Below are 22,491 nucleotides of genomic sequence, written 5' to 3' on the forward strand. Positions count from 1 at the left end.
TGCTGATACTTCTCGGTCTCTTCCTCCCTCCCTTGACAAGTAATGTAATGTAAGGCTCCCAGCTACAAATACTAATTATCTGCTGGCTCATTCTTGGTTTTCAGATAGCAATCAAGGCTAGCTGAACAATTGCCTAGTAAAAACCAAAAGTGTAAAAAATAAGTGGAGTTACAAGATACATGGGTAACTACCTTCAGCAATGACCTTTACAGAGCCTGAGAAATAGCGGTGAGAGATCTGCTTGACGAGTTCACAGTTGCGGTATAATCTGGTGTCACAGCCACCGAATCATTTTTTGTTTGGTTCTCCTAAAACTTTGTCTCTCTTTCTAAGAAATAATTTAATGAATGCAAAACAAAAATAAATTCTGTAACACTTATAGTTAGTAATCATAGGAGGTGAGCTCTTCTTAAGAAAACGTCTTTCAAGCCTAAGCAAAAAACTGTCCTCCTACGTAAGATCCCAGTAGTTAAATGTTTATTATACCTTGCTGACGATGTGGAAGAGTTCAAAATAGAAATGCCTAGGTGTGAGCCCAATGTGAGACTCTCCTCTTACCTCAGACTTACAGGACAGCTTAGTAATAGGATTTTATCTAGTTTTTGAAGCAACTATTTTCCTTTAAAATTATCTAGATTTTTCTTTTAAATTGAGTATTTCCCCTGGAATTTAGAAATTAAGATGAAAACCAGTTTCTCTTGCTTTCCCCCTCACCCATTTTCCACGTTCTTAAAAAATCACTTACAGTTGAAGCCTTATGGAAAGAGAGAGAAAAAGATTTTTTTGGGGCGGGAGTGAGAATGGAAGGGTTGGGAGGTATAAAGCCACAGTTGGCAATCCTGCTCTCTCACATTTTGTAAGACAGTAAAATCTGCATATGGCAGATGCTCTTTTTATAAGGGGAAACAAACCCCTTGTAATTTAAGTCAGGATCTCTGGGATTCTGCTGGGTGTGTTTTCAGAAATTTTTCTGGAAAGCATATTTTAGTTTTGAAAACAAGCAAGTTGCTTGGCAGATTCTTAGAATTGGGAATTAAATATAAAAATCAGAATGCTATATTAAACAGTGTCATGTAATAAATGCAGTATTGTTTGCAGGTGCTGGCTCTTGAACTAGCAAAGGGATGCAAACCTGTTTCTTTTTAGGATGCTGCCAGGTCTCACTCTGCATGATCAAACAGGATTAGAGGCTGTGCTGACCACAGAAGACCAATTTTTCGCTATTTTCTGGCATCACTTACTGTGTCTGATTTCATTTCCAGAGATGGTGTGTATTCAGACCAGCACAGGGTTAGACGTCCAGTTCCACTCTGCGGTAGTGGGAAGATGGATGCTCCAGCACCGCCGAGCTCTGGGAAAGGACAGCACCGCTTAGAAACCCCAAAAGGGGCTTCAGAGCTGATCCGGCGGGGTTGTGTACACCAGGGGCGGAAGGACGTTACGGCCTTGGGCCTCCTAATCACTATGGCCAGAGAACCTCCCTATTGCACGTCAGATAAAGGACGAAGCAAGGTAGAGCACTACGGAACATAGAAAAACCTACCCTCAGCTTCTAATTTGTTTTGAATTTGCAATCAGAGTAATGGATAAGAAAGAGTAATTTGGATGGGGCAGTGTAAAGCTAAGCAGGCTCTGGATAAATGTTCCAGCAGAGAAGTTAATTTCTTAACTGATGATATGGAAAGGCATTTCAGTATTGGATGAAGCCTGGATGCTGGATGCTCGGGACGAGAGAACAGTACTAATGATGCTGAGACAATGGTCCTGAAGGGCAAAATCAGTCTTGATCTTGTGAAGGGTAACCAATACGTGCAGTGCTGGTAGGGAAGAGGAAAGCCTGTTCTGTCCTTGTCATTTTTAAGTTGATAATGAGTCATGTAAACTTGTCTGAGGGATGAGCTGAGAGCCAGGAGAATGTCAGGGGAACTGGCTGTAGTAGAAAGGTAATTTTTTTGTATCTAGGTGGTTAATTGTTATTAGAAACATAAAGGAAACTGAGCACATAAAAAAATGAATATCATAATAATAAAATAAAAATGAAGGGAGGTTGAAGGTTGGAGTGGCAGATTTGGGATGCGGTAGACCATGTAGAAGAGTTCCTCGGGAGAGTCAGGAGGAGGTGGAAGCATGGGGACGATGGTGGGGAGCAAGATGCCAAGGAGGAGGAGTGTTCACCGCTAAACCAACATGCAGTTAGCGATTGGGCAGCTGAGGTTTAGTGAGTGTCAGGGCTGAGGACGGCCCTGGAGAGGCCAAGATGGGACCCCAGGACCCAGGGAAGGCATTAGAAACACTTCAGCAAATGTCACGTTTGGCGAGTTTGATGAATTGAGATCGGCAAGCAGAGAAGCACAGGATAGTATCATCCTTTTTATTTAGCAAGAAATATTTATGTGTCAGAATTTGTTCTTGTTCTGCCTAAAGAAAGAAATTAAAATGTCAGCATTTCAAGGAACAAGACAAAATTCCCCCTTCTTTACAATCAAGAATGCTAAAAAAAAAAAACCCACCCACATTTTCATCCAAAACTGAGCAGGATTCTGAAAAAAGATTAAATTTTGCTCAAACTTTTGAACTGTCACTTTTGTTTCAATTTTCCTCAATGGGAATTTTGAGAAATATTTTAAATAAGTGTTTTTTGGGGGAATGTTCCTTTGACCAAAAAAAAAAAATTATGGTGACTGAAAGGGGTTTTTTTCCCCTGAAAATATTCTGTTAGTCCTGCAGGGATTAAAGCACAGCATTTTGCTTGGAGATAGCAGAAAACGTGCTTATTCTGGGAAGGGAACACTGCCAAAGACCTGGGGAAAAAAAACCCAAAACCAAAAAACTAAAACCAAGGCTGAGGAAGAAGGCCAAGAGGATGTAAGTAGTGCAGGTGGGTAACAGAGAGGAAGGTGTGAAAAATCTCTTTGTGGTGAGAGGAAAAAAGAAAATGGAGATTACAGCTGCTGACAGTCTTGTCATCATTTGCTTTGTAGAAGCCAGCTGGAGCTGGAGGGAGCAGGGGGCTGGTGGAGCACCTCGCCCCTCCAAAAGGCCCGTGGGAGTGGGTGCGGACGGCAGCTGGCAGGGCTGGGGGGAGGCAGGCAGGCTCTGCCAGCGCTGCGGGAGCACGATGCTTCGCACCACTACGCTTCCTCCAGAGATGCTCAGCAGTGTAGGGCTAGAGGCGATTATCAGCCTAGCTTAGCGCAGACACACACAGGTGAATTACTCGGTGAATTCAGGAGTAACTTTCCAAACTGCTACAGGAATCGACCTTACTGCTGCTTCGTGGGCAGCAGGTGCCCGGGAGGCTGCAGACCTTCCCCTAGCCAAAACCGACACGTGCTCTGAATTGCTGGGTGCTGCTCTGGGCCTGAGGTACGTGTCACCTGGGATCCAGCCGCTAGTTAAATCAGCGGCGTGGGGGATGCTCCCCACCTCGGTGAGGCCGCTTCACGTTTTGCTGTTTGTAACCAGAGCGGCGTGTGGATGTCAGGCATGCGCCGTTCGGCCAGCTCCCTCTCTCTTCTGCTCCGCGCCGATCCGACCGGGCAGTGCACGTGCGTGAGGTTACTGCCTGCTCTGCTACCCGCTCAGCAACTCTGGAGAACCCAGTGATTTAAGCCTAAAGCATTTTTACTACATTTCACTGCAGATTTCATTTCTTTATGATCAGCGGTTACTGATTTTTTTTGTCAGCCTGTCTGTTCTAAATAGAGGCTCGAAGCCTTTTACGCTGGCTAAGGAAGTAATGATTTTCTCTGCAAAGAATCCTGTGGTTTCCTACAGCAGGAACTTTATCAGAATAAAATCAGGAGCAGCTAATGGTGGCTGCAGGATTTGTAACAAGCATGTGAGCCAGGATTGAAAGCAGCATTGGGGTTTTTCTTCCTTAGCTTTCAATTTTTCCCTGGTTCAGTGGATTTTTGTTTCCATTTACTGGATTCATTTGGGTTTTCAATATGTAGCATTAATCTGAAGAGAATAATTTCCTTTTAGAGTCACTCTAAACTGAAAAGCCCCTACGTGCGTGTGCAGCATTTCTGTGTAGCACTGGTATTTTTGCCTGGCAGGACTCCCTCCGCCCAGGGCGAAATCTTGCAGCCCCCTACGCCTTTCACACAGTGCCTTACAAAGGGGAGGGCAAAGCAGAAGACATGTTGAATTGAGAGCCGAACTCTTGCACGGTCACTGCAAAAGCCTCATCTCGTGGCTAAAATCCCCCTCGGACAGAGGGATGCCGAGAGGCAGGAGAAGGGCCGTGACCTGCCGTCGCTCCTCTGCCCCGCGCGGTCTGAGAGCGGAACCCCCCAGACCTGGTTCTGCGGCTCCGGACGGCTCGGGATGGAGAGCTCACACTTCCCGTAGGGCTGCAAGAGTCTTGGCAGTTAAATCTTTCTTACGTTTCTTTCTTCCTTTCCTGCGGTGATAAAGGGAAGCTTCCAGCGACTGCACGTGGTGCCTTCGAAGAAGAGGAATTCTGCCTTGTTTAGACACGTTGCTATTGACGTCTGTGAAATAGTTGGGTCATTTTCCGTAATTTTCCTTTCTGCTGCTGTCTTGCAGGTGCACACGTTCAGGGGCCCGCACTGGTGTGAATACTGCGCCAACTTTATGTGGGGCCTCATTGCTCAGGGAGTAAAATGTGCAGGTAACGGTCATTTCAGTCCTCTTTTCCTGATGCTGTAACTGTTTCATGTGCTGTCTGCTCCACCGTCATGCCGCGTGCCAAGGGTCTGATCTGACCCCTGTTAAAATCTCAGAAGGGAACGTGTCCATTCCGCTGCTGATGATTTCAGGTACCTGTCTTGGTAACGTCACTGCAGCGATGCAGAGCACCTCTCCAGCGCGCACGGAGGGGAAATGGTAATCGTCATGACGGGATTTATTCCCCCCCCTCCCCTTTCAGAGTGGAGGAGACAATAGGTGGATGTGGTGTTAGCTTTATTTCTTTTATAACGCTTGTACGTACTGGTAGGTGTGAGAAACTCACTGAGGTCTCCATGTGCCAGGTGGGCAATCAGCAAATTTCACATTGCTGCCGTGAAAACAGGTATTCCGGTTATTTTACGGATAATTCTATGATTCTATAAGCCAGCAGACTCACCACGTGCCGTAGACCCTAAGTCATATCTTCTTCTTGCAAACTTAAAGTGAGAAAAGGGACGATGACTAAGGGATGCGTACGGAAATGTTACATAAACATTCAGGTGCTGGTAGAAATGTATTACACGTGTGGGTGTCAGTGCAGGCATTGCTGGGATAAAGCTTCTCTGAAGTAAAACAGTTTGACAGTTTTACCGATACGATTCTTCTGAAAAGAAAGGACAGCTTTTTTCAAAGGCAAAAAAAAAAAAAAAAAGGATCAAAGTGATCAAAATAGTTTACTGTATTTAAAAAGTATTTTATGACATTCTAGCAAGCAACCACATTTATAAAAATGGTGCAAAGAAATGGTGATGTATGAAGACCTGTGTATGTTGCCCTGGAAACTGAATTTTCAAGCTAATTTAAGAAAATCTGCTCTGTCTAAAGCTTTCTGAAATCTTGTCTCAAGCAAGTAAGAGGGCTTTTTATCACAGAACTGCAAAAAATGTAAAACTTGCAATAATTTATAGCCAAATGTGATTGAAATATTTTAAAATCCTTCCCCCGTAATTATTTGAATGCAATATTCTATCGTTATCAGTAGACTCTGCACTGACCGGGATGTATTGGAGAGTGCAGCTCTGTTTTAAGTAAGGGTTATGTTAAAATGGCGTTTCTATTCTCAGTGTTTTCCCCCTAAGTATTTGGGGTTGCAGCCACATCCTTCACTTATGAATGCAGATTGTTGGTACTTTTTACTGCTGTTGATTTTGCACAGGGTGTACAGTGCTAGAAGAGAGAGAGGAAGCCCGATTTTCTTCTTGAGTTGGTTTCTGATTGAAGGAGTCATTTTTTGATGGCACGTGAGCCAGTAAGTGTGCCATCATCTTCTTCCTCGCCTGAAGTAGATGCCTCAGTTTTGGCATTTAGGAGAAATATCTAGTATTTTTCAGATTTATTTTAAGTAACTTTGATCCAGAAAATCAATAAAAACAAGCAGCGTGAAGGCTTGCAATGCTGCACGTCACTGTAGAATGAACAAATGCTACTGCTTTTAGAATTAAACCCAAAGTGCTTATGATTTTATACTGCCTTTTTTTTTTTTTTTTTAAACAAAAGTACAGCTGATTTTCTGGTTTTATGCAGATTTTTTTGTAAATTATGAGTTTCCAAAAGCTTCCAAAGTCTGGTTTTCTTTCCTCCTTATGAAGATGGTAATAAGCGTACTGCATGTTTCCTTTTTCCCTCCTTGCAGTATAGAGGAACATATGTGTATTAGATGACTTCATAGGTTTAGAAACTATAATTAGGGCTTTGTATCTTGTGTAAGGTTTCGTATCGGTGTTGGTAGCTTCCAGTAATTTCGATGATCTTATTTATATTTTAAAATCCCATGGTGTACGACCACACTTGCTGAAGCATCAGTGAGGCACTGGGGCAGGGGGAGGCTGAGATTTTTCGGCACAACCAGGCAAGCTGCTGATGGGGCGCAAGGAGGAGCAGGAGGGGAGCAGGAGAGGAGCCTGGTGGCGAGGCGGCCGGGCAGCTCTTCCTCAGCCTGGCAGGTCTGGCTGCTGCCCACGTCCTGCATGGCTTGGGGTGAGGAGCAGGAGGGTCGGCTGGGCTTTCCCAACAGCGTTGGCTGCAGCCGACCCACCTCGCTTGTCCTCCCCTCACCGCAATGATAGCTGACGGAGAACTAGGGCTTCCCAGATCATTTTATTCTCATAAACTTCATAGAAATCAGCAGCTGGGTAGAGGAGAGGGACTCCAGGCAGGGCCCCGTGGAGGTGGAGATGGCAGGACAGGCTCAGCAGTTCCCCAGTCTGCCTTGTCCTTCAGCAGTGGCTGCCTGCTCCGTCACCTGAGGCTGCAGAAGCTGTCGCAGCGAGAAGCTCTGCAGATCTGGGTGTATCGGAGGAAAGTCGGAGGTGCACAGATAGATAGTGAGGACCTCTGTAAGCAGCGTTAACATAATAGTGTGGAAGAGCTCAGGTTTGAGTGCCATGAGTTTGGCTGAGTTTACATGGGTCTTAGGGTGTTTTTAAAAAAAAAAAGTAATCATTTTGCTTCTGAACTGAGCCATTTTAATATGGAAACTATGAGGCACAGTAAACAAGGAGCCACATGAGACCATTGCTTTTCAGAGTGGGTTTGTACTTCAAAAAAATTACAGCTTTTAGCAGGAGGCAGCCCACTTGCATTCAAATGGTGTTTAATGCTGCTCCAGGGAAATCCACCAAATCTGTTTGGTGGCCTGTGTAATCATTTTATTGAAAATACCTATGAGCAAAACTGTACTGATCATATGTAATTTTATACTTTTTAAAGCATTTGCTTTTTATAGCCAACAGTTGCACATCTCAAGAGGACTCTATTGACTGTACAGAAGTGATAAGTTTAACAAATACAAATGGATTACTGCATGGGCTACTCTCAACCATTTAAAATCCTCTACTTTGCAGAAGCACAAAAACACGCAAGAAGGGAAGTGTGGACAGTCCAAGACTGGACAACAAAGATAAATGTCACCCATTTCAGAAAAGAGAAGGAAGAGCTGGAGGAAAAAGTGCAGCTTATTTCTAATGGCTGATAGATTAGTTTATGTTACACAAACTAAGTCAATCCTTTGAAAATTAAAAAACCAGAACCAAACATTCCTAACAATACACATGGCATAGCAACCAGCAGGGATGCCTTAGCAACTTGAGCTGCCTTCACTCAACGCTTTGTTGCAGTCTGGCATGACCGAACATGTCCCTCTCTGCCAAAATACAGCCTTGCGGGCGTTCGGTATCTTGCCAGGTACGGTCCTGTGTGATTAACCCCTGGAAGATGGGTTCTCCCTCGCTTATCCTTGTTCAGGTTTTATGGCAGAAAAGAAGGAGGAGTACATATTTTCCTTCCATAAAGATGAGAGGTAAACGCAGGCATCATGTTTGCCACCTGAAGGGTGGTTATTGGTTGAAGTAATGTGTTGGCTGTCATCTTGACTACGATGGTTTCGGGATTAATGTAAGCCATCAAACGTGGGAAGACTTTATTGTCTTCCAAAATTTGGAAGATTTGGATCCTGCAGGAAATGAATTGGTGGATTTGGTCTCACTTCCACTGGAGGTATATCCAGCAGAACAGGAATAATTTCTTCTTCCTTACTTATTATTCTCTCAAATTTGATCTTTATTTCATCAACTTCTTTAAAGACATTTGCTTCCTTAGAGTGAATCCTTATACTAGGCATCTAACCTACTGCCTCAGAGGGTCGTCCTTCCAATTTTTGCATCCTAGCCATAGCCCCTTAAAATTTTTGGGAGATGAAGACTCATCTGTATGCAAGGAATCTGCCTTTTCTGACAGCATGCTCCATCTCCAGCATGCTTTCCTGCAGGCTTTTGCCGTAAGTAGAAATGACTGAAGAAGTATTTGAAATTATAATGCCACCAGCTTGTGTAAACATTGAAGCTCCGCAGAAGCTCATGAAGACGTAAGAGTTTACCCCAGCTCAAAATCCAGTGCATGAACTTACAAAAAATTATTCTTAATTATATTCCTCCTAAGTAAGGCTCCCCTGTGCTCACAGGGCTCATCCCATTGCCCAGAATGTGTTCAGGAGAGACACTATAACAATATCCAAAGAAAATCTGCAGATAAGCACCAGGGAGTTCGTTTTATGAACGATACAAACACAGAACACCCAGCAGCATTAACAGAGAATAGTGTGCATTAACCAGAGACTCGAGCACAGCGTTAATGAAGCTGTTAGTATACTACCCGAGCAGACTTGTAGACAAGCAGACTGGCAGACTTGTGAAGCTGCTGTGTGTGTCCTGTCCCCTTCTCCAGCCCATCAGAGCTGTTGATGTTACTGTGTAATCTGCTCCTTCTTCTGTACACTTTTGCTTCTTGTTCTTAATGAATAAGTGATTTAATCAGAAGATTTTTTTGGAACAGGCTGATTTCAGAGCATTAATTAGCTTATCTTAAAGACTGCATTACACTAGTTGCTCTGGATACTGTTTTGGGCTGCTCCTTTTAGCACCAGGCAGCACCACCCTCTGAGGCTGTCCATGAAGTACCGTTTCTGCTGCCTGGATGGATGTGCTCCGAGCTATCTCAGCCTGCCCCCCACGGAGCAGTTGCCTAACTTTTGCTTCTCTTGGAGTAGGTAACTTCTCTCTCAAGAACTGATAGAAATAAACTTGCAGCTGAACTGTCAGTGTGGGGGGCAACCAGCTGCCACTGGCCAAGCCCAGACAGTATTACTGCCAACGCTGACCGCAGTAAGCCCCAGGAGTTCATTTTTAGAAAAGTTAAGGTACAGTCTCAAAGCAGGATTGTTTTGTGAATTACTGCTTAAGTGTTGAATTTCCCCATTTCATCCGTTTCCTTCTCCAGCAATTGAAAAATGTACAACTGCCCCGTTTCCTTTGCTGTTTTGTTTTGCCTTGCTATTAAATTCCTTGGGTTGGACAGCCCTGTGTTGCTCCACTGGTGTGTAAGGATGAAGGAGACCTCAAAGGAGCCTGCCCGTCCGCAGGCATTAGCTGTGCAGGCACAGTGCTCACGCTTTTAGTGCCTAGAAGAACGGCTGATGCTCTTGTGACAGTAATTCAGCAAAAGAGAAGGCAAGTTGCTCATTGTGTTGCCCACTCTCGAGGTATTTTGCATGCCGTGGTCACGATAAGCTCCCATTCTACCCACACCTGCACCTTAAAAACACATCCAAGCTGCTTCTGAGATGTGCGCCCAGATTCTGCTGGTTTCCCTGACCATGTGGGGCACGGACGGCCCAAAAAAAGGAACAAGAGCAACCCAAAGCCAGAGAGGTCACGGCTGTGGGAAGAGGACTGTTGGGAGAACGGTCCCAGCCCACCTCAGGCGGGTGGTGATGCTGTTGGAGATGCACGCTGCCTGACAAGACTGTTCACCAGCTCAGGATCTGGTGGTGTTCCTGCAAGGAATGAGCTCCAAAATTTTGTAATGCTAATCACGCAGTGGAGCCTTGCTTCAGAGCTGTTCCCATGGGGAAGCTATTCCAGAGCTATATATTCTTGAAACTGTAAGCAGCTTTATCTCCAAGCCCACACAGATCTAGAAGCCTTGAGCAAGCCAGCGGCCCATCAGGGGAGCTGTCGAGGAGGTAGGCAGGTGTCGTGGCAGGAAGCCAGGGAAGTTTTTGAACAAACTGCCTGTGATCTTTCCAAACTTCCATAAAATCAAACCATCGCCACCAGACATGTTCTGCTGAAAGAACATTTCACCGGTGTTTTCCAACCAGCTTTTGGAGGTGCAGACATCTGTATTCTTTTGATTTGGGATAAGGGGGGATTGGCTTGTTTGATGGGCTTTTTTTCTTTTTATTTCATACGCCTTGATTTTTCTGTAATATTAGGTAATTTTGTTGCCAAGTAACTAGCTGTCCTCTAGAAATTCCTTCCTAAAGAATAACGTGCTCTATAGTGCACGATATAGTAGTATGGATGATAGCAGGTTCGGGGTAGCATACATACATGTTTGGAAGCAATTTTTGCCATGGTGCTGCTTAATAAGGTGGCTTAAGACTCTGGTGGGACCAAGGTTGCTCCCAGACGTGCATTGCACATTAACAAATGGCATGTACGTAAGGCTCCAGCGTTGCCCCGCCAGCTGGAACAGCTCTGCCGAGGAGGAGGAGGAGGGCTGACCTTCATAGCACCCCTCTGCCTTGTGCAGCACGCGGGGCCAACGGGACTGCCACGTTCACGTGCTTGTTCACACACGCCACTTCCAAGGGAGTGGAAAACGGTGCTTCCTTTGCTACAGAAAAGAGCATTAAATTATTAAAGGAAAGCTACTAGCTCATGGTTAATTTATGAGAGCAAATTCCTTTATAACCTTTTCACCCTTGCAAAAGTAGCGACGCCAGTACTTTGTGCTTGTGTTGAACCTGTTGTCTTTGCACGTCGGCTTACCGAAGGTGAGGGTGTTACCCCGTCTGGCAGATCCCACAGCGGCCCTGCCACGGCAGCGCACGGTGCCAGCGCCCCAGCACCGCGCGTCCCGCCCTCCTGCGCTTACCATAAACCTCTGAGGAGTCTTTCGGAACTTTTTGCAGATAATGTAAATCTACCTTTTAGCTCCTAAAGCCGCTCCTCAGAGCGACAAAATGCATAAATTTTCTTGGGTATAATTCAGAACTATAATTAGAGCAATGTATGTAGCATATGGTATCGTTCCAGTGGAGCGTGATCAGCAGCCACGTTAGCCAGTAAATCATAAACCAAAGGACATCTAAAACTGACTAAAATCAAATCAGCAGTATAACAAAAAGCGACAGCTAAGTATATTTTAGTCTCTGCAAATATTTATAATGTGTGCTCATGGGGCGGTATTAACGTACGTATATCTTTTGGCTCTGCTTATGCATTAATAGGAACGCGTTATTTGTTCTTTCAGCCCAGTGGACTAACACCAGTATTAGCTGTTTCTAAAACATTGCAGAACCTTTTTCTAGGCATCATAGGAAAGTATTGCCATGCTGCTTTTAAATTTAATATCTCTCACAGAAGTAATGTCGCAGCCCACCTGAACTCCAAGATCAATATGCTGTTAGAGTCAGGGCAGCTTATCACAGACTTTTAAACCTGTCATCTAAAATTACTCTTTTTGGGTTTTTTTCCTCTAAATTTCCAAACTTCCTATAAAGTCTTGAATTTATGACTGCTCTTTTTTTTTTTTTTTGTCACATTTGGTATTATTTGAAAGGTGGCCACAGTTTGATAGCCCTGTAAAAAGGAGTAGTAAGTGTGACTTACAATTCCTAGTCCTGAAAATCATCTCCGTACAAGGTGAAATTCTGATTAAGTGAAGTCAGCAGAAGTTTTCGTATTGACCTGCAGAGGTTCATGACTGCATTTTCTAAATCTGTCCTGTATTATCACAGGATTTATCAGCAGATAACGATGCTTTAGGGGGATTTTTCATCAGCTCCTCTCCAGTTGGTGTATCCAGCCGGCAAATAGGCTCTGATGAACTTCTGTAAGAAATGGATAAGGCTCCTGGTTGCTTTAGATCCAGAGTAAAGCTGCTAACACCAGCTTCGCTATTCTGGATTTATTTTGATATGACCAAAAGTAAATAGACCCTAAATTTGAAATCATATGAATCTTCTTGGTCTTAACGAACCCATCCAGTCATGAAGCTGATGTGTGAGTAAGGGAAGCGGTCCTAAAGCTTCACCACCTGGCAGCACACGGAGATCCAGGACTTGGCTTTCTTGGTCCTCCCTAGCTGATTCTAAAATAATGGGGTTTGAAGCTTTCATGAAGCATCTGCAATGAGAGCAGAGGACATTTGTATTTAATAATATGCAATTTGCAGCATAATTCCTGTCTTTTCGGACTAACAAGTAAGCTGTATATAGTTAAAGGCTGGCACGTTCCCAGTGCTCTGTGGAGAGAAGGACTGACCTCCTGCCATTGTGCTTTTTGCCTTGTTGGAGTTAGCAAGACATCATCCTTCATCCTAAGTTACCAACGTAACCAGAGGCTGGTGACTGAGCCGTGGCTGTTCTGCCTTTCACGGAGTATTGTTGGCTGGGGAGAGGGGCCCACCTGGTAGGAAGCAGGGCCTTGGTGAGTTTCAGCTTCTTGATTGGAAAAAATTACAATTTTTCTGTTGAAAATTTGCTGAAATCCCTTAGAAGTATTTATTGGTGTGGAATTGCTAAAGTAAGGTGCTCTCCTACACTTAGATAAGAGGCAAAGAGCCTTGACTGTTAGAAGGATACCTCACAGCCTGATAATATTGAACGTAGTGCTCATGCATTTTCTAAGCATTAAGTATCTGAAATATTTCTAGGTTTTAAATGTTTCTCAGGAGTGTTCGTAAGCCCTTAAGCAGCGGGCTGGTGCATAAAATCTAATCAAATGCAAAGGAAGAACAAACAAGAGAGGAGAAAAGTTGACTCGTGCATTTGTAATAATTATTATTCTGGTATTAATGAGGTCAGATCCAAAGCCCATTTGAATCTGTGGGATTAGCAACAACACAATTATTTTCAGAAGCAAGGTTTTCACATTGGAAACATCTCTAAGTTAGGTATTTTAATGAATGAAACTTTCTTGTACATAAATATAATTAGGAGGATCTCAGTGAATGCGATAATTGTTTTAAGTCAGGTATAAGATACTTGGAAGCACGTTTTTCCTTTTTTTCTGCATTTTAGTCTTAATTATCCTTGGATTCCCAGAAACATAACTCTGAGCTATATTGCTGTCTGTGCGAAGCAGCTAATTTGCACTCAGCAAATCCTAGTGAGTCATCGTGAGTGAGATGCTGCCATTCCAGTCTTGTAGGCATCATTTTTGACAGACATACTAAAGCATTTCACACATGTTGGAATAGATGCTTCTTGCAGCAATTTTAGGAATTCTATGTATAATATTTGCATTTTAAAATACTATTATTGCAAAGTTAAGGTTTCAACATAAAGGAAATCAACAATTAAGATTTCCTTTGTGGTCTTAATTTGCTTCCCTTCTGTGTGTGCATTAAGACGTTGCCTCTAATTATTTGACTACTTATATTTTTTACTCCACAACTCCATCTTTATTCTGAAAGCAGAATGGATGGTACTTGCTTAATAGCACCTGTTCAGCATTTTGCTTTCTTGTTGTTAAAAGTGCTGGTCTTATGAACAGCACAGTATTTAAACCTTCCACCGAAGAGGAGTAATTTTTCCTCTGCATTTCCACAAACATTTAATGAATTTGTTCCTACGAGACCCAGAGGAGGCAAGAACAGCTTCTCCTTCCCATGTTACAGCAGAAGCACCGAGATGCTAAAGGGTTCTGGTCACATGTTTCCGGTGAATTTGGGTTCCCTGTTTAAAGCCCAGGGGGACCTGGTTGTTCAAAGTTCGGACAAAGCGTAGCACTGGTGGGTAGGTATTTAAAGCGTGGGCAGAGCTCCCCTTGCCTGCACTGCCCGGTGTGCTCAGAGTTTCTTTGTCCCACACCCCAGAACCACACGTAGGGTAGGTGCTGCGCATGAGCAGGTTGCGTGGTCGTGCACCTTCCGATTAGGGGTCTTGGAGCATTTGATTAAATGTGGGATTTAAGTAAGTGCTGGGTGAAGGCAAGTGCTGTGGCTGTTAGTATTTCCTCTCTGTCACGAATGAGGCAACTGAGCAAATGCTGAAGGAACCCGAGTGACCAAACTGAGCTTCTCCACGCCTGGAGGGCCAGCGGTGGAGCCTGCCGCTGATACCCATCAGGGACGGCTGCCTGGGGCTCCGGGACAGCCGGCCGCGACCTGCGGCTTCTGGGGCGAGCTCAGGAGAGGGCTGTGGGGCACAGCAAGCCACCGAGGCTGGCCAGGGTGGGCCCCATGGTACCCCTGACCGTACCACTCGTTTGCAGGGGCCGGGAGTTGCGTTGCATGGCTCTGCCCAAGGTGCGGTTTGCAGCACAAAATTTAATCAAACCAGGTGGGAAATTCAGCATTCACAGCTCCCTGTCCTGCACGTGAACCGCTCCTTGCAAGGAAGGGAGTCTCTCCTGCATAGAAACAGCTAAAGAGAATTTTAATCAGCCGTTTCATCCAGATTGGGATCTGTGGAAGTTTTGATGGATTGAAGGTGACATGCCGAGCTTTAATTGAAACCAGAGATTGGATGTTTTACAGAGGATCCTCAGTGACAAAGCTGGGTGCTTTACAGGCCTGTTGCGTAAACACAGTGACTTTAGCAGCAGGCTGCAGCTGACTTAGTGGAAATTAAACTTAGTGATGAATTCTGGGGTTTACTGTTTTGGAAAGAACAGCAAATAATCTATGGAGCTTTAATGAAAATACTAGTATTGGCAAAATCAGCAGGGATGAAATACAGAGGGAATCTACACAGACAGATGCTCAGTGCTGCAGTGGGAAAGGAAGCAGTGCAGAGTTTCATCAAGGCGTTGATGCTTCAGGCTCCTAAATCCCTTAATTCTGCAGAAACCCAGAGGACTCCATATGGCAATGCAGTGAGGTAGAGAAACACTTGCAGAACTGGAGTCTCGGTGTATACGGAGCGCGTGTCAGAGCACGGCAAAGCCCCTGCCTGCCGTGTGCCGCCCTCCGCGCTGGTTGCTGTTTCCTCACGAGCCCCTGTGAGTCTCTGTTGCAAAACGGGGTAGCAGTAGCAGTGAAAATGGAGTCCCAGGGGGCTGCCTGGTAGTGGTGGTTGCAGCGTGTGCTTAGCTTCAAGGGGGCTGTATTGCTCTTCCCATCTTTGCTGTGTAATTGGTGGTGTTTTCCAAGTTGTTTGGGTTTTTTTTCCCCAAACCCTTAGCATTATGCTTTGAGTGGGTTTAGGCAGAACAAACATTTTTCTGTAACCTGATTTCAATTAAGTTTCACTTAAACTAAATCTCATTCTCAGTATGTTTACAGTAAAGCTGCAGAGTTCTTTCTTTATATTTAAAAAAAACCCACAACAAATTTTTCCTAAGTCATTTTTAAAGTAAATAAATTTGTTTCAGAACACTTTGTTTCAGAAACTTTCTGTGAAACGGCATCAGAATTGCAGCCACCATGACTTAGCAAAGTCCTTTGTACACTGCTCGGTAGCAGGAAACCACCCGGCAGCGTGGTGACCCCTACGTCTGTGTTTCAGCTCCCCTCCGAGCTGGGGAGCGGGCCCTGTCACGAGCAGCGCTAAGCGTGGGCTGCCCCTCCTGGCAAGAGCACGGGGGTCCCTGAAGCCGTTTGGATCTCAGGGCCGCCTTGCCGACGCGCTGCAGAGGGGCTGTAGCCTTCTGAGACCCGGTGCTACCTTCATCTCCCTCGGGGGGGTTCTGAGTGCCACAGTTCAGCACTGCATTAAAACTGGGAGTGTTAGGAAATCCACAGCAACTTGGGAAGGAAGTCTAGATCCTGGTAGCAACATACGTGATAGTAGTGGGGAACATAATTGACCCTTAGATCCCGATTTGAAAAGCCGTATGGAAAGTTTGTCGCTTCGTGTTAGATCTTCTAGGGATAGAAGAGATGTCTTGGGTAGAAAACCTGTCTTAGTTCAGTTCAGGTCTGTCCCTACCTCACGCGTTGCATGGGTAGGGCGGTCTCAACAGAAGCCGTAGTTGCAAGATCAGGTCGTACGTACTCCGCAGTGCTGACCTCGGGATACACATTTGCACCAAACACCAGCCTAATCGTCTTTTTATTTTTCTCTCAGATTGTGGTTTAAATGTGCACAAGCAATGTTCCAAGATGGTCCCAAATGACTGCAAGCCAGACCTGAAGCATGTCAAAAAAGTGTACAGCTGTGACCTTACAACGCTAGTAAAAGCACACTTCACTAAGAGACCAATGGTAGTAGACATGTGCATTAGGGAAATTGAATCTAGAGGTAAGGCATAGTTAATGGACGGTCGTTACTTTACTGATAATCCGTTTAGATTGATCTGGGTCATCTAGGTTTCTGCTGAATGTATGGTTGCTCCAAACAGATTTGCACAAGACATTTTATGACTGCCAATTACCCCACACAGCTAATATTATACGTTGCATTATTTCATGGTTCATACCCATCTATAATTTTTATAGATTCTGCTAGAAATTGCTTAATGGACAATTACTGTGTTATAGTTATATATTGGCACCTATCTTTCCAGTAATATTTTTAGTTAAAAAATTCAGTGAACATGCTAAAAAAAGGCAATTGGTATTGATGAGTTTCCTCCTGCTAGTTCCCCTAGTATCTGAGTATCCGCACTGAGTATCCTTTTCTAGAACTAGAGTATTTGTTCTCATTCTGAAATAATGACTGAACATCAAGTATGCTAATCTCGGTTATTTTTAAATCGCTTGTAATTGGTTTAATATGTTTCTTCAGCTCCGAAATCCTTTGTATAAACATAATTTAGTGCTGATATAACAAGGCAGCTAATGCAAAGGTCAGGGTTAAAAGGCCAAGATAAGATTTCATTCTGAAGAAAAGGCCCGATAAGGCTTTTAAAACATGCCTGCTTTTTCTGCCTTAAATGAAGAACCTGGCAAGGGAAGAACTGGGTGGAAGGAAACTGTAAAATTAAGACTGATGTTAATCTTGTTAAAATGTTCATTGCAGGTCTTAATTCTGAAGGACTATACAGGGTCTCAGGATTTAGCGATCTTATCGAAGATGTCAAAATGGCATTCGACAGAGGTACAGTCTTTCCTGCGTGCTGGAACTTTGTGCTGATGTGTTAAATATACACGATTTTTCTGCGCAGCCCCTGTCTGTCTCACGCTCCGCTGCATCAGTGGGCTGAAGGGGTCTGGCAGCTGTGCTGGCAGAAGGGGATTCTCCCCTTCAGAAAGGCATTGCCAGCTTCACTCTGGCCTTTATTACCAAAATCTTCTTTTCTCCTTCCATCAGTATCCGTGCTTCAGTAATGGTGTGCGTAGGAAAGGACAAAGCTTGCTCAACTACTGCCCTAGATTGCAAGTAAAACTACGCTCGGGGGGGTGGGGGAGGGAGAGAGGGCAAGTGGTGAAGTGCCTTAAGACGGCTGTGCAACTTAAATCCATCTTTCTGGATGAAAGCTCCAAAATAATAAGATGAATACAATAGTGTAAATGAAGTCTGAATTATTACAGTCTAAAAGAAGGTCAGTGAGAACAAACTCTTCCCTCTGAGAAAAGGCAGTGGGAAAATTAAAGGCTTTCCAGCTGCAGTCCCCCTATCCCAGTAGAAATGAAGGCCAAAATCCATGCTGGAAACTCTCTCTCCTGTTTTTCCGGAGAACTGGACCTATTCAGACAACATCTGCCTCCTGTGCAGCGTTAGCAGGGCGGGGATGCGCTGGAGAAGCCAAGTTCTGGATCTGTGTCCACCGCAGTCAGGAGTAGGTAGTGTGCTGCAGCTAAATGGTGAACACATGTTTCTCCTATAAAATGAGGAGGACGTGCACTAAGTTGGTTTTCTTTCTTTTACTTTTTTTCCCAGGCTCCCCTGATTTCTCATTCAGTGCTGACAAATGTGGTGTTTGGCAACGCAGCACGTTCAGAAATAGCTAAACTTCCACACGTTTCTACAAGATAGATACTGCTAGATCAGGCAGGCAGGTTTTCCCCCCAAAAAAAACCCTGCATTTTTTGGTAATCAGTTGAAACAAAGAAAGGATAGGTTTCTTTATAAAATGCTTGAGGTTTTCACCCTGAAAAGATGAACTTTGCAGCCCAGTAATTCTCTGTTTTGTTTATAAAAGCCAACATCTGTAGTCACGTCCTTTTTAATAATGTTTGCTTAAGCAAGTTACTATTTTTCTTTTGAATGCTGTTTCACATCTGTTTACGTTTCCAAGGCTTTAATGTCAGTGCCTTCTCCACACAGATGGGGAAAAAGCTGATATTTCTGTGAATATGTATGAAGATATCAATATTATCACTGGTGCACTTAAACTGTACTTCAGGGATTTGCCAATTCCACTCATCACGTATGATGCCTACCCAAAGTTTATAGAGTCTGCAAGTAAGTACAACACATTTTCCTCCTAGTTTTCATTCTCATCCTTTTCTTCCCCTTTTTGTGCAGTACTTGCCTATTGATTTAATAGCTGTCCCATCAGCTCTTATCCTGCATACGCTATTTAGTTAGGATTGCAGGAGTAAATACGCGCTGCACATTACAGCGTGACTACGTGGTGCTATGCGATCGTGGTTACATTTTTCTGTGCCTTTGTCAGCAGGAATCCTTCCTTTTCATCATACATTACGGATTACATCGCTTTTTGTGTCTTGCATGAATCCTTAGTACTTGACGGTGACATTTGAAGCCTGTTGGGTTTGTGTTGCCAGAAAGAAGGCGATTTATGAAAATGCTCAGAAAGAAGAGAAGAAGTTACTTGTTTCTAGAGGTGTCCATTTTGAGTGTTTTTACAAGCTGATAAGCTTCAAGGCTGGCCTCGCAGAGGGCGAGTCTGCAAGTGCAGTGGGAAGCCCAGCTGGAGCATCTCTCCCAAGCGTCCCGGCTGCCCGACGCATCTCTGCAACGTGGCAGTCGCACCAGCCACACCTGGGAAGGTGTGAGGTACCCACAGGTAGAAGACAAGGGCCAGCTGCTGGGCTTGCCGCTCCTCTGGAGAAGGCTCTTTCCAAGCAGCACAGACACAGCCAAAGACGCTGATGGCCACGTTCCCAGTACTTTCTGCTGTCCCAGGGTTGCACCTGTATTTGTGCGAAACTAGCCCAGTCAGCAAGGGGAATTTTTTTTAGTAGGCTGCAGGGAATCTTTCAGTGGATTGCAGTTTGCTTTGGGGAGTTTTCTTTGTCCAAAACCAATCACATCCTGCCTGTGCTCCGAGCACCTCTTTGGACAGGCACATCGTCCAGCATGAGGCTTGGATAGTTTCTGGAAATCAGCAATCCAGCAGAGCTGTGAGGCCCCGTCTCCTCTGCAGGCCACCGCTCCTGTCCTTCTGTGTGTGAATTCTGACTGTACGTGTGGTGACAGTTGAACTTCTGTGTTTCAGAAACCACCGATCCGGACGAACAGCTGGAGATTCTCCACGAGGCGCTGAAACTGCTGCCGCCTGCACACTGTGAAACATTACGGTATCTCATGGCACATCTGAAGAGGTGGGTGGACTAGCTGGAGAGAACTCTTAAGCCAAACCCATTTTTTGCAAAGACCATGTTAGGACCTCCAGAAAAGTGTGGGCAAGGCCCACCAGATCCTGGAGATGGACTGCAGCAGGGAATGATACTCCGCACAACAGCAAATACCCGAACACTGGGGTTTATCCTGCTTAAAGCACTCGCAAAGTACTTGAAGGACATAGGTCAAAAAACCACAGTTTTGAAGTACGAAAATCACCTGCCTAACAAAGTTGCTCTACGTTTAAGGTTACAGTGAATATTTATGGCAAAAAAAGCCGTCAGTACCCCTAGGATTAATAAGTCACTCCCTGAGCAAGGAACTAATACAGCTTAATGGCTGTAGATCAGTGTCTTTTTCTGCTAAGTCTTGTCCAACCTGGTCAACCCTGACGCCCTAAAAAAAGACGACGCACACTAGGCTTGAGCTGATGCCAGTTAGGCACAGTGTTAATTGGCCCTCCACCCACATGTCTGGTGAGATCTGCCAGTCATTCCTCATCGGCGTGGAGCCCCTCATTCCACCTGCCACCTTCTCAAAAACGTGGGAGCACAAATTCTGTCTGAGGTTTCTCCTCCTCCTCCGGATATGACTTGAAGTTGTTCAGTAGGCCGAAAAATTGTTTGAGAGGGACTGACGGACGAATATCCAGTACAACAGCACAGGTTCTGTTTCTTTCAGCAAAGTAGGGAAAAAAACCAATGTGGCATGTTAGGGTATCCATTTTAGTTTCTCAAGTAACATGAACTTACTGTCAATATATAAGAATCATTCCCTTTACTTAGAAGAGGACTTTATTTTAAGGTCTTTTATTTTTATTTTCCTTTTATAGTTCTACAAGTAGGAATATGTCGACTCTGCTGAGTGCCTCAGGCAAAATTCAGCTACAGGGTTTCTGCCTGATTTGTCCATTTATGTCAATGCCACTTCTGATGGAGGTTTTAGAACAGACACAGGGATGAGAGACTTGGGAGCAAAAAAACCCACCTTACTGCGTGTGAAGTTAATTTTTCCTTACCCTGCTCGAGAGTAGCTGTTGCTGCTCTAGTTAGCAAGTTGCTTTTGCACATCGTATTTCTGGGATAGGTGAATGATGAGGTAGAAGGGTGACAAAATTCACTCATTTTTAAACTTCCCTTTAATACATTTGCTAAAAAGAGCTAAAACTGCTAACGTAATAACAAGCACAGTCTGCTCCCCGTAGGAACGGCCTCCCAATGGTGCCGCTGTATAGAGGGAAAACAAAATTGTCCTCATTTGTCGGAACTCCGCGGCCCCCTCCCTCGCCAGCCCCTCCCACAAGGGAACGTGGTCTGTGTGCGTGGTGGGACAGGGATGTCTGACTGACTGTAACCCCGCGCAGTGTTTGCGCTCGCTGACTGCCGAGTGTTTCACCCGACGCCTCCAAATACACCCTGCTGGAAACAGCAGCCTCTCCTCGGCTTTGGGGAGGGGCAAATGTTTCTGTCCAGTTTTTCAAACATATGCAGGCATAGTTTGGCACTGCAGGAATGTGAAAACCACTGTCCTTTTTTCTTTTTTTTTTTTTTTTAACAACAGAGTAACGCTCCATGAAAAGGAAAATCTGATGAGTGCAGAGAATCTGGGCATAGTTTTTGGACCAACCCTTATGAGAGCGCCAGAACTGGATGCGATGGCTGCACTGAATGACATCCGTTATCAGAGACTTGTGGTGGAGATGCTTATAAAAAATGAAGACATTTTATTTTGAATATTTTGGGGTTTTGTAATAAAAAAGGAAGCAACAGTGTTCTATGGATGAAGGGATATTTTGAAGTAATTTAATGGCTCTTGTCGCTGAATTCCGTATTTGCTAGAGCTTTCGATGTATTCAGGATAAAAATGAAGGAACTCTTTGTCGTTTCTGTAGTGCCATTCAGCTGATGTTGAAAAAGGTTAACACATACTTTCCAGTACTAGTAATCCTGGGTGTTTATCATGTTAAAATAAAAAACAAAAAGCCTAAAGCTATTGCATGATTTGCTCCCTGTTCTCCCTGTTCCGGTGAGACTCATTCCATGAAGAAAACAACTGAACTGGTGCAGCATCTTTGTTCTGGATAGTTTGTGGTTGTAATTCAGCATGTTTCTCCGTGTAAACCTGTTGTGAATTTGCTTTTATGTTCTATGTAATTGGTTTCTGATACTAAAAAGAAGGCCGACTTATGTGAAATGGAGCCTCTGGCAGTTTATTGACATTTCATATCATTCTCTGCCATTTTTGGGGCTGATTTCTTCTTGGGTTTCTTTCAGTTTTTTCATCATATAGTAATTTGCTTTTAACAGAAACAAAATGTGTACTTTAAATGTTACTTTAAGTAATTCTCCATGATGTTTATGGTGGCTGCAGTGAAATCTGCAATGCTGAACAATGTTCCTTTATTATTATTGCTATTTCAATTGTAATTTTGTATTTTTATCTGGCATGCATATATTAATTTATTAAATTTTGCTTTTAGAACTCTAACATTAAGCTATTTATTTTTACTTAACGAACATGTTTCAAAATACTGTCTCTCATCTTTTTTTACATCGGCACTTTGACCCTGAACAACCTCTGACTTACTTAACTGAGTTAGTGTTTTACTGGTTTTGACAAGACCATTGTGATCTAAATCCTTTGGAGTCTGACGCCTTGCTAAGGTTCCCACAAATGCCTCTTTACTTTGAAAATTTATTTCTTCATTGTCCAAGATGCCTCTCAAGAATGCTTCAGAACTCTTAAACCAAAAAAGTATTGTCAAGCCATCGGCTACTTCATATTTTATTGTTAGAGTTCCCTATATACGAACT

General features: G+C 44.1%; 1 protein-coding gene across 2 annotated transcripts in view; it reads left to right on the forward strand.

Annotated features, from left to right (window-relative positions):
- CHN1 (chimerin 1) overlaps window positions 1-22,165 on the forward strand; it is a 104,672-nt gene extending 82,507 nt beyond the window's left edge. For both annotated transcript variants that reach the window (XM_075756612.1, XM_075756611.1), the window contains exons 9-14: window positions 4,555-4,639; window positions 16,274-16,447; window positions 17,168-17,245; window positions 18,416-18,553; window positions 19,554-19,659; window positions 21,239-22,165. In XM_075756612.1, coding sequence (XP_075612727.1) covers window positions 4,555-4,639; window positions 16,274-16,447; window positions 17,168-17,245; window positions 18,416-18,553; window positions 19,554-19,659; window positions 21,239-21,410 — 753 coding nt within the window. In that variant the 3' untranslated portion in view covers window positions 21,411-22,165. The remainder of the gene's footprint in view (window positions 1-4,554; window positions 4,640-16,273; window positions 16,448-17,167; window positions 17,246-18,415; window positions 18,554-19,553; window positions 19,660-21,238) is intronic.
- The last annotated feature ends 326 nt before the right edge of the window (window positions 22,166-22,491 follow it).

This window comes from Balearica regulorum, chromosome 6 (genome assembly GCF_011004875.1).
Source record: "Balearica regulorum gibbericeps isolate bBalReg1 chromosome 6, bBalReg1.pri, whole genome shotgun sequence".
Classification (NCBI taxonomy): Eukaryota; Metazoa; Chordata; class Aves; order Gruiformes; family Gruidae; genus Balearica; species Balearica regulorum.